This window comes from Rana temporaria, chromosome 4 (assembly GCF_905171775.1).
Source record: "Rana temporaria chromosome 4, aRanTem1.1, whole genome shotgun sequence".
NCBI classification, from domain to species: domain Eukaryota; kingdom Metazoa; phylum Chordata; class Amphibia; order Anura; family Ranidae; genus Rana; species Rana temporaria.
This window is the reverse complement of record NC_053492.1, coordinates 298,287,646-298,299,953: the sequence shown is the minus strand read 5'-3', so window position 1 is coordinate 298,299,953 and position 12,308 is coordinate 298,287,646. Positions and strand designations below refer to the sequence as shown.

The following is a 12,308-nucleotide window of genomic DNA, read 5'->3' as shown; positions in this document are numbered from 1 at the left end:
AAAGTGAAAGGTAACTAAACATACTTACACAGTTTTTGACTAGTTCTTTATTTAACTCCAGGAAGCCAGCGCCTCCTGGCCCTTTAAGGAGTTTAGGATGCTGGGAGGCAGGGCAGGATTTATAATCATGTGACCGCTGTTATTGTCTATCATGTAGGTAGGTTACATCAGCCAACTGATAGACACAACTATTCCAGTCAGTACATTCACTGCAAAGTCCCCATTGCTAAATATAAACAAATGTAAATGTAAACTATGAGACAGGTAATGTCAATGACCAAAATGCTATACTTGTATATCCCCTTTGTTTACAGGGCCTGGGTTTCCTAGACAGTAAATGATAGGGGCTGGTTAACATCACTGGTTGTTAACAACTGTTAACAAGAAGCTGTCATTTACAGTAGTGTTTGAGTCCGGCATTAAGACGAATGCTCAAAAGGCAGTCTGATTATACAATCAGATTGTATAGATTTGGGCAGTCTTAAAGCAGAGTTTCAGACTTTTTATTTTAAATAACCCCTGTGACAGTCGCTGCTTATACATTAAAAATTGGCATGTGCTGTATATGATAAAGTTTTTGGTCTTTGTACCCGGCTTAGGACTTACTTGGAACTCCTGATAAGTCAAGCAACTATCTTGATTGTGGGCATCTGAAGCCTGCTGGGACTCTCTTCTGGGAAATAGGTGCAACTGGCTACCCAGCATGCACCTCCTGATCTCACGCATGGTGTGTGTGGAGGATGCCCATTGACTCCTGAGATTGATGACATTGCTATCCCAGGAGCCAATGGGAAAAGGGAAATGAGGTGCCTCACCGAGGCGAGGATGGATGTAAGTACAGCATTTACCCGCAACAAAAGGTAGAAGATCAAGAAAAAGACTTTCCAAAAATGAATGGGGATGTGATCATTAACAGTTGATGTAAATTAGGGTGGAACTCCACTTTAAAGTCTTACTAAACCCTGAACCCTGCATTCACTAAATCTGGTCTTCCAGAGTACAGAGAACATGAAAATGCAATTATTATTTATTAAATATAAACTGCCAAATACCTTTTCTCATCAGCAGTATATAGCAATCATGTGATTTCTATCAGTGTCTGGCTAAGCCCTGATTAAAGCTTATAGGAGGCATTTTCATTCTCCTCTGACTGTCATATGAGGCTGCATGACCCATGACCCTCTGTCTGGAGAGTGCTGATTGGCCCTGTGCTGATCACATGCACCTTCTGAAAAAAAAAACTCTCTAGCAATACACACCAAACTGAGCATGTGCAGAGTGCCCCCAAGGCTCTGTATAATCAGGAGATGGATTGGGGACAGTGCAAGAAGGGACGGATCAGAGAAGACGGGATCAAACAGCCTTTTTACACAATGCAGAGGAATAACCTCTTAGGTTCCACAGTGAGTATAACAGGCATGCTTTTTCCTGCATATACAGGCTGATCCAACTGTTGTGGGTTTAGTAACACTTTAAGCTTGCCATACACTATGCACTTGTTTCTGGCGAGTAAAGGAACCCCATTCTGTGCAAGTAGCTTGCAAAAGATGAATCTCTTAGAATAGCAAGAAAATGTCTGTAATCTGGCCTAGTCTGTGCAGAAAATTGGGAAATGCAGTGAACCAACTACCAGAGTAGAGGGATAAAGAACTCTGTAAAGCACGGTCCTAAAGTTACAAAGAAATACAATTCTGCATAAACACATTATTATTTTTTTACATGTTTTAACAAAACAGGAGTTTACCTTTAATTGTGTACAGAGTCTGTAGTGTTTAAAAATCCTCAGTATAATGGATGTGTACTGTATATTACAACTGCAAGACACAGAAATGTATTGATATAACTAAAATGCATTGATTTCTTTGCAGATCACACATCTGAACAAACCATTAAAGGGATGATATATATTTTGCCTGTGACAGCTATCTTCTGTACATTCATTTTATTAGGATATGCCACACACAAATATATTCATGGAAGCAACCCCACACATCCAACAATTCTGGTAAATGATTTGTCTTTTAACATTTCAACGTTTTTCGTTTTATTTTTTTCCTTTTTAAAGCGGGAGTTCACCCGAAAATTTTTTTTTAGCATTAGATTGATGATCATTTTGTCAAGGGGAATCGGGTAGTTTTTTTAAAATCGAAGCAGTACTTACCGTTTTAGAGAGCGATCTTCTCCGCCGCTTCCGGGTATGGTCTTCAGGACTGGGCGTTCCTATTTGATTGACAGGCTTCCGACAAGCTTCCGACGGTCGCATACATCGCGTCACGAGTAGCCGAAAGAAGCCGAACGTCGGTGCGGCTCTATACGGCGCCTGTGCACCGACGTTCGGCTACTTTCGGAAAATCGTGACGCGATAGATGCGACCGTCGGAAGCCTGTCAATCAAATAGGAATGCCCAGTCCCGCAGCCCATACCCGGAAGTGGCGGAGAAGATCGCTCTCTAAAACGGTAAGTACTGCTTCGATTTTAAAAAAACTACCCGATTCACCTTGACAAAATTAGCATCAATCAATCAATCTAAAAATTAACTTTTCGGGTGAACCTCCACTTTAAGTGCTTTTGTTCTGCTTTGTCCAGGCTAAGGTTGCCACTTATCATTGTACTCTGGGATGAAAAGAATGTGCGGCCACAGGGATACTGTATTTGCTGGCGTATAAGACTACCTTTTACACTTAAAAAAAATGGCCAAAAAGCAGGGGTCGTATTATACGCCGGGTCAGCTGCTCGGATGCCTGCTGGATGTGCAGTAATACTGTATGTAGCTTTGGCTACATACAGTATATACCGCTTAGCCAATCCCGGTGAGCGATGTATTCAAATGAATACAGAGCCTGCTCGAAATGGAGTAACAACCTCTGCCAATCCGAGCAGGCTACACACAGTAGCCTGCTCGGATTGGCTTTGAGAGTCAGAGAGGCATGGGCTGATGATATTACAGCCTCTGCCAATCCAAGGAGGCTTTGTATTCATTAATAGAATACATCGCTTGCTGTGATTGGCCCTAGCTCCAGCAAGAAGGAAGAAGAATATGGCTCCAGAAGGAAGAAATATGAAGCGTCGGAAGCCTCGGAAGGGGGGTCGTCTTATACGGTGAGTACAGGCAAAAAATCGTCTTATACGCCCGGTCGCCTTATACACCGGCAAATACGGTACTTTCCTTCACACTGGCTAAAACTGATACCACTTAAAAGCCACCTGAAAAGAGTCAGAAGGGCCATTATTGGTAAAGGTTTATACAGAGGTGAATGCATGCAATAGTTCACCATTTTCTTGAACTGCAAACAACTAGAGTTCGTGTTGAACTAATGGTCTACCTGATCCCTATCATATCCCTAATGTGTACTGTCATAGTCTGTGGTAGCCACATGGTTTAAAGTCTACAATGAAAAATAGATTATCACAAAAAGTAACTAAAAAATGATTTTCTTAATATATATTGAAAATATATTTCTTCTCTTTGTCTTAGAACATTACCACCAGAAAGAACATAAATGCAATTTTAGTTGATGCACATACTGTAACCATTAACGTCATCACCATTGAACCTGGAAAACCTAACCTACGAGACAACATGATGTCTGGTGAAGAAGATCAAGAGTTTCAGAATCAGACCCATCAGCAAATCACAAAGGATAAAGATCGCATAAGCTGTGATTCAGGTGTTACAAAAGAAGCTGATGAAGAGTCTATTAATGACTATGGATATGTCAGTCTTCAGGAACCAGTAATAACTCCAAGACCCACTATTTCGCCATATGATATGCCCCATCACCTTCAAGAAACAATTAGACCACTCTCTACATCAACAAATATATGTGAAAAAAGAGATCCTTATGGATACATTAAAAGCGTTGGAAGTGTTTCTCCTGTACAAGAAAATGATGAATTTGATGTTGTGACAAATTTATATACATCAGAAAAGACTATGGTTAGCTATCCTTATTTCCCACATGATGTTTCAGATTTTTCCAATGTTGACACGATAAAAGAGGACCTTTGTGACCCTGAGGACTTGTTTATGGAAAAATTAGACACACTAAATGTAATAGAAGATATAGATGATTCTAGTACGCTGTTTGTAGATTGGAGTCCAGAGGATCCTTCTTTCTACATACCAAACCTATCTAAGAAAAGAGAGCTTGAAAACTGCATAAAGCAATGCCAGAAAAAGCAAGAAGGGCTTTTGTCTCAGCTTTACTTACCACCTGAAGCACAAGAAACCGCTAAAGACGATGAACTTGGGCATCTGGAAGAACGATGGGGACTACTTGTAAGGGACGCAGAAAAATAAGACTTAAAACGTGTTTACTGGTTACTGATAAGACTGTCTTGGTGTTCCAGTCAGTGCCGCGGCAAACATATTTTCGAAAGTGTATAGGCTGATATACTGTATACTGTATGTATTATGTAAATTATGTATTATAACCCTCAAATGACAGATTTACATTTGTTAAATTATCAATCAGTTACAAACACCGTTCCATACACCCTGAGGTTACACACATCTGCAAACCCCTCAGCTGATGCAAAACAATAAATAAATTAAAAATAAATTATATATTTTGGGCCTTCAACAGGAACAAATCCTACATTATTTATTTTGCTAAAGGAAGTAATCTCTGGATCAATGCTCTAATTTTTTAGTAATCCTTTATATATTTTTATTTTAAAGGGGTTGTAAATGTTTGTTTTTTATTTTCTAAATAGGTTCCTTTAAACTAGTGCATACTTGGTTCACTTACCTTTTCCTTCGATTTCCCTTCTAAATGTTTTTATTCTTTGTCTGAATTTATCACTTCCTGCTTCTCCCCAGTAAGCTTGCCACCATAATCCGAGCTGTATTTAGTCAGCCAGAACAGCTTACTGAACAGCTTACTGAGGAGCATAGGCGTGCGCACAGGGTGTGCCTGGTCACACCCTAATCACCCCATGCAGTGCTGATTCCCCCTGTCTCCTCCCTGCAGTGCTGCCAGCTTCCCTCCTCCCCTGTCCCGCCAACTGCTGCGGGAGATGCTTTTGGATGGAGAGCGGGGGGAATTGTAAAAAAAAAATATAAAAATAAAAATCTTCTGACACCGTCCACTGCCCTACTGGCACCAATCTCTTCTCTACCAACACCTTCCACTGCTCAGCTGATATACACGCATGTGCGTTTGTGCCCTGGGGTGCACACCCTAATGCAATAGGCTGTGCACACCAATGCTGAAGAGGAACAGGAAGTGAGAAATTCAGACAAAGAAAAAAAAACATTTAGAAGGGAAATGTAAGGAAAAGGTAAGTGAACCAACGATGCACTAGCTTAACCTCCCTGGCGGTATGATTATTTCAGATTTTAGGTGCTGAAAGCGGTACCATTATTTGCAAGGAAATTTGGCGTTTTATACTGTAGGCCTGTAATTTTTAGGAATAACTCACTTAAATCTGACCAAACAAGAGTCTAGTAGGCATCCCGGGTATGACATTTTTTTTAAAACAAAATTATAAATTATAATATAATAAAAAATTATAAATAATTATAACAAATAATAATATAATTATAATAAAAATGATTCAATAATGTAATCAACTCAAAATCACTGAAATTTGCTCAGTTGCAGAATTGTCGCTGTCATTACTTTTATTTTTTTCTGACGAATTTCCCCACAAATCGCTATCGCACAATTCTGCAAGTGATTATAATTTATTATCGCTGTTTTCTAGCTTCTCTAAAACCATTTTTGACATAAAGGGACACTTTTGGTTGCTATGGACAATCTACAGTTTGCAGGCAGAAAGAACAGTTTTTATTATATAAAAGAACGTGTAGGGCACTGGGCAGACCACTAGGGACAAGGGGGGTGTGTATTTTTTACATACAGTACTGTAATCTATAAGATTACAGTATACTGTATGTAAGGTGTTTGTTTACCTTTTTGAATTTGGCGCCGTTCTCCGCCCCGTGCGTCGTAACGTCGCAGGGAACGGAGATCGGCGGCACACAGAGGCACTGTGTGAATCAAGAGAGGTCCCGCTCGCTCACACAGCGCGGTGGCATCGCTGGATCCAGGGACAAGGTAAGTAAACCAAGCCTGTGGATTCAGCAAGGCGAGCCCGAGTCTGACTCGGGGTTACCGATCGCAGTACAAAAATGTAACCCCGTGTCAGACTCGGGAATACCCCCATGGGGGGTTAAAGGAACCCATTTAGAAAATAAAAAACACACCTTTACAACCCCTTTAAGAAAACATTCAGTATTTTGAACTTGAATTAGAACTAATTGCTAGGGAAGGCTATTTCATATTGTCATATGTCCTATAATAAAGAACTGATTTCACAGGCAGTCGGGCACTTGAGCAGAGATGCAACTTTTTTTTTTCTTTCAATTTTTCAATCAAAACTGGAGACCTTTGTATGAACATAAAGTGAACACATATTTTCTGTATTTGAAATATAAGCCACATATTTATTTACTGTATATAAAGTCATCATATCCACCTTAAAATAAATACAGACATTGTAATTTCCATCTAATAGTTCCCATCTTAAAGCAGCAATCTAGGGATTGCTTGAGAGCTGTGACACGAAAGAAGGAACAGTAAACAAAAACTATAAAAACATAAATGCACCAGTACTGTTAGATAGAGTAGCAAGAGGAAAATGGGTCACTTTCATTGCCTTTTCTCAAATATGTATGGCTTTCCCATGTGCGCTTTTTAACTATAAAATTACATGTACTGTAAAATGCATTCTGTCAATAACAATAACATAGCAGTTTTATTTTTTTTGAGTCCACCACCTAACATAACTTCATTACCTATTGAGGGTCAATATACAATGAATGTTTATGTGTGCAACTAGAGTCCAAACTTCCATTTAAAATAAAAAACAAAAACAAAGGATCGACAAAGATAAAGACAAAAAAAAAAACGATTTGCAGATATATAGGTAGATTCAGGTACAATGGCTTATAGTTACGACGGCGTAGCGTAGCCTGTTTAGGCTACGCCGCCGTAAATTAGCTAGGCTAGTATTGATTCTCAATATACTTACCTGCTAATTTACGGCGGCGTAGCCTAAAACGAGCGGGCTTAAGGGCGCCTAATTCAAATGGGTTGGGGGGGGGCGTGTTTCATGGTAAAAAATTTAGGCGCCGGGCGACTAAATTTTCCAGTGTGCATTGCCGCTAAGTACGCCGTACGGGCCTATTGATTTCGACGTGGACGTAAACTACGTAAATCCCGATTCGCGGACGACTTACGCAAACAACGTAAAAATTTCAAATTTCGCGGCGGGAACGGCGGCCATACTTAACATTACTATTCCACTAGAGCCTAGCACTAACTTTACGCGGCTTATCTCTTACGTAAACGGCGTAAAAGTACTGCATCGGCCTGGCGTACGTTCGTGAATCGGCGTATCCCCTCATTTACATAATCTACGCCGGCCGCAATGGAAGCGCCACCTAGCGGCCATCATAAAAATTGCAATCTAAGATAGGACGGCGTAAGCCGTCCTATCTTAGATATGTTTAAGCGTATCTCTGTTTGAGCATACGCTTAAACATACGGCGGCGTAGATTCTGAGTTAGGCCGGCTTATCTACTGATAAGCCGGCCTAACTCTTTGTGAATCTACCTAACAGTCAGTCCAATCCACTTGTTTGCTTGTCATGAAAACACCTGCCATCAGTAAGGGTGAAAATAAACACTTTTGTCAGTACGAGGTAATATTCAACATACAATGCAGGGGTCAGGTCTATATCAAGTACTACACAGCACATGTTGTGTAGCAGTTAAGAAAATGTAATGTACAATACAGTACTATAGTAATAAGAGTAAAGTAGTAAGAAGTAAGTACAACATTGCTGCTCATTGGAAAGAAAAGTGCCTAATGCCGCTTACACGCGATTGGAAATTCTGACAAGAAAACCTTGGATTTTTTCAGACAGAATTTTGGCTCAAACTTGTGTTGCATACACACGGTCACACAAAATTCCGACCGTAAAGAACGCTGTGACGTACCACACTACAACTACCCGAGAAAAATTAAGTTCAATGATTCCGAGCATACGTCAAATTGATTCCGAGCATGCATGATTTTTTGTTCGTTGGAATTGCATACAGACGATCGGAATTTCCGACAAGAACTTTTCCCATTAAGAAAATTTGAGAACCAGCTCTCAAATTTTTGCTGTTGGAAATTCTGACAGAAAAAGCCGGAAAAGGGCCTACACATGGGCCTAAAATGCGAGTGGAAAATTTGAGGTCTGTATATATATATCATCAAAAATAAGCTTACTTCACTTTAGGATATCATAAACAGAAATCAGAATGTTGGCCAGAACAACACATATTTTACTATTAATATTATTATCATTATAGTGCTCCCTGCACTGTAACGCCCAATGAAGCCAGGGACGGGCAAAACAGAGAGCTCCAAGCTCCAACGTGCACGACTAGTATAGTGGGCAGAGCTTAGGCAGTGGGGGCCTGCCATGTAAATAAGGAGACAGAAAGTGTGATAAAGCCAGGTCAATGATAGTTGAGTTGCTTGGCCTTGTTTCCATATCCTACGCAGGAAAATATAGGAACTGGGGTGTAGAAAAATTGCAGCGGGTGCTCTGGACTAATGAGTCAAAATGTGAAATATTTGGCTGTTGCAGAAGGAAGTTTGTTTGCCAAAGGGCTGGTGAGAGGTACAATAATGAGTGTCTGCAGCCAACAGTGAATCATGGTGGATGTTCCTTACAAGTTTTGGGCAGTATTTCTGCAAATAAAGTTGATTTGGTCAGAATAAATGGTGTCCTCAATACTGAGAAATACAGGCAGATACTTATCCATCATGTCATACCATCAGGGAGGCGTGTGATTGGTACCAAATTTACTCTGCAGCAGGACAACAATCCAAACATCCAGCCATGTCATTAACAACTATACTCAGTGTAAAGAAGAACAAGGAGTCATGCAAGTGATGGTTTGACCCCCACAGGGCCTTGATCTCAACATCATCAAGTCTGTCTGGGAAAACATGAAGAGACAGAAGGATTTGAGGCAGCCTACATCCACAGAGGATCTGTGCTTAGTTCTCCAAGATGTTTGAAACAAACTATCTGTTGATTTCCTTCAAAAACGGAAATTGATGCTGGTTTGAAGGCAAGGGATGGTCACCCCAAATATTGTAGTTATCCTTTGGGAGAAATACCATTGATCTACTTCTACAATCATGTTTACTTTATTGAAGCAGTCTTTAGTTGCCTGTGGGTGAATTTTTTTCCAGAGGGCTGTGATCAGGGTTTTGTCAGCATTAAGGGATAAAAAAGGAATTTTTATAGGATTTTCAGTTTGAGGGGTGTTGTAGATTAGATAGACTGGGGAATCCTTTGGTAGGCAGGAATCAGTTAAGTGCAATATTTGTGCCTTGATCACTTCCTGGAACAGAGTAAGTTTAGAACAATCCCACCAGATATGTAGGGACCACATCCTCTCCAGCAAAGGTCGGATGTTTAAAAAAAAAAAAAAAAAGTTTGGAGGGGACTACCGTATTTTCCGGTGTATAAGACGACTTTTCGGATGCAAAAAAATGCATCCAAAGTCGGGGGTCGTCTTATACGCCGGTGACAGTCTCCGTCTGCTGCGAGCGTCCATGATTTAAAAGCCGCTCCTCCTCCTCAGAGTGCCCTGTGATAGGCGGAACACAAATTTTCCCAGCAGCGCCTCTGTCCTCTGTTCCTCCTATCACAGATGCCTTCTCATCCTCGGACGAGAGGACATCCATGATAGGTGGAACACAGAACAGAGGCGCTGCTGGGAAGATTTGTGTTCCGCCTATCACAGGACAGTCTGAGAAGAAGGCGCGGCTTTCAAATCATGGACGCTCGCAGCAGACAGAGACTGTCACCGGCCTGGAAGCCAGAAGCTGCAAAACGTGAGTGATGGCACAGTGGGGGGGAAAGTGGGGGCAAGTGATGGCACAGTGGGGGCAAGTGATGGCACTGTGAGGGGAAAGTGATGGAACTGTGGGGGCAAGTGATGGCACAGTGGGGGCAAGTGATGGCACTGTGGGGGCAAGTGATGGCACAGTGGGGGCAAGTGATGGCACAGTGGGGGCAAGTGATGGCGCTGTGGGGGCAAGTGATGGCACAGTGGGGGCAAGTGATGGCACTGTGGGGGCAAGTGATGGCACTGTGGGGGCAAGTGATGGCACAGTGGGGGCATGTAATGTAATGGCACAGTGGGGGCATGTAATGTAATGGCACAGTGGGGGCATGTAATGTAATGGCACAGTGGGGCATGTAATGTAATGGCACAGTGAGGCATGTAATGTAATGGCACAGTGAGATTTGAAAAAAGCCTGTTTCTGTCAGCGGTTGTTTCTGTCAGCGGTTGTTCCGGCTACCCCTCAGCTTCCAGAAAGACTAGAAGGAAGGGGGTCGTCTTATATGGCGAGTATATCCCAAAACCAATTTTTTTTCTGGAAAATTAGGGGGTCGTCTTATACGCCCAGTCGTCTTATACGCCGGCAAATACGGTATGTACTGCCCAGTCAAAAGTTTGAAAAATTATTAATTGCATTTTTGTGGTAATGAAGAAACTGGGAGCTAATTTGATGATTTTTTTTAGAGGGGGGGGGATAATGTTCTTCCTATATCTGTTTCCCACTAACCTCCTAGGGGTATGAGTGAGGAGGGGCAGGGGGACTTATTAAGAGTAAAGCCATCTAAAAACGTGGGGTGTCTAAAAATGCATCTAGCCTATATTAATTGTAGGAGGTCTTAATGTAGTTGGGGAAAAAATACCTATGAGGCCTCGTACACACGACAGAGTTTCTCGGCAGAATTCACCGAGAAACTCGGTCAAACCCGGATTCTGCCGAGAAACTCTGTCGTCTGTACACTTTTGGCCCGATGGAGCCGCCGAGGAACTCGTAGAGAAAATAGAGAACATGTTCTCTATTTTCTCGTTGTTCTATGGGAGAAGGCGGCCCGCCGAGCTCCTCTGCGGCTTCATCCCTGAACTCACCGAGGAACTCGACATGTTTGGCACGTCGAGTTCCTCGGCCGTGTGTACGGGGCCTGAGAGTCTAATGCTCTCTTCCCTGCAGCTGACTGTTCATCAGCATCGGTTTTCTGGTGCCGCCATCCTAAATTTGAATTTTTAGGTCTCACAGGTGGCTTTGATCTGTACATGGGTGAGGCATAGCGGTGCAGCGAGTCCTGCAGACAGCTCTAACATGTGACCTGTCCCAGGGGCTCGGACTGTGGGGGGCAGGCCAAGTGCAGGTGAGAATTGAAGAAAAAGGAGTGGGTACCTTTTTAAAAAAGTGCTCAATATATTTTCTCATCAGCAGTATATGTGACTTCTATCAGTGTCTGGTTAAAGCTTGTAGAAGGAGTTTCCATTCTCCTCTGATTGTGCTATGAGGCTGCATGACCCCTGACCCTGTGCTGATCACATGCACCCTCCAAAAAAAAAACTCTCTTGCAATACACACCAAACTGAGAATGTGCAGAGTGCCTCCTAGGGCTCTGTTCTATCAGCAGCTGGATTGAGAAGAGTAGAAGAAGGGGGGTATTAGAGAAGACAGGATCAAACAGCCTTTTTATACAATGTGGAGGATTAGCCCCTTAGGTTCCACAGTGAGTATAACAAGCATGCTTTACGGCATATACAGACTGATTTTACTGTTGTGGATTTAGTAACACTTTAGGGTAATGTCTTTTTTGGTCTTCTGCAGTTTTCCTCATAGCTCAACACTGTTTCTGAATGTTCTTTGTTCACCTCTTGCCTGAGGCTATAGCAAGGAAAACATTAGAAAAGGAATGCTGGATGCGTGGTATGACAAACAGAAATTAATTTGCTAGGGCAGCATAGACTGTGGCGGAAATGTTTTAACCAACAGGAAAAACAAGAGGAAGGTACTATAGTCACTCATGCTCAAATCACAGACGGGTCTGCCATCTTTACTGCCTGGATTCGATTTTTTCACAGGTTTATGATACCTACACCAATGAAAAGATCCTGCAAATGCTAAGGAGCCACTTGGACAGCACCAGCAGTGCCAGTGCCGTGTATTATGTTGCGGATCCTGCTTCTTTTGCTTATTCTGCTTTCGACTGCTTCAGGTAAACTCTGACTGTGTGAGTTGTGGGGTTTTCGGCTGCAAGCCTGAACAGGAAGTCTGTCAAGAATCTTACTGAAGATGATTATACACCGAGTTAGGCTGATTTACAATAGAAACTGAGAATACTCACACAACGAATTCTGTCAAGATTCACTTCAACTATCCAATCATCAAAGCAGATCTCGCAGAAGGGGATAATTG

The 12,308-nt window shown here is 42.0% G+C and overlaps 2 protein-coding genes across 2 annotated transcripts in view; both read left to right on the top strand.

Moving 5' to 3' along the window:
* The window catches only part of LOC120937353 (interleukin-20 receptor subunit alpha-like), a 54,958-nt gene extending 50,375 nt beyond the window's left edge, over positions 1-4,583 (top strand). Inside the window, exons 7-8 of the mRNA XM_040350508.1 lie at positions 1,869-2,005; positions 3,476-4,583. Of these exons, the coding sequence (XP_040206442.1) occupies positions 1,869-2,005; positions 3,476-4,300 (962 nt within the window). The 3' untranslated portion in view covers positions 4,301-4,583. The remainder of the gene's footprint in view (positions 1-1,868; positions 2,006-3,475) is intronic.
* Positions 4,584-11,731: 7,148 nt separating this feature from the next.
* LOC120937352 (interleukin-20 receptor subunit alpha-like) overlaps positions 11,732-12,308 on the top strand; it is a 38,542-nt gene continuing 37,965 nt past the window's right edge. Inside the window, exon 1 of the mRNA XM_040350506.1 lies at positions 11,732-12,108. Within this exon, the coding sequence (XP_040206440.1) occupies positions 12,060-12,108 (49 nt within the window). The 5' untranslated portion in view covers positions 11,732-12,059. The remainder of the gene's footprint in view (positions 12,109-12,308) is intronic.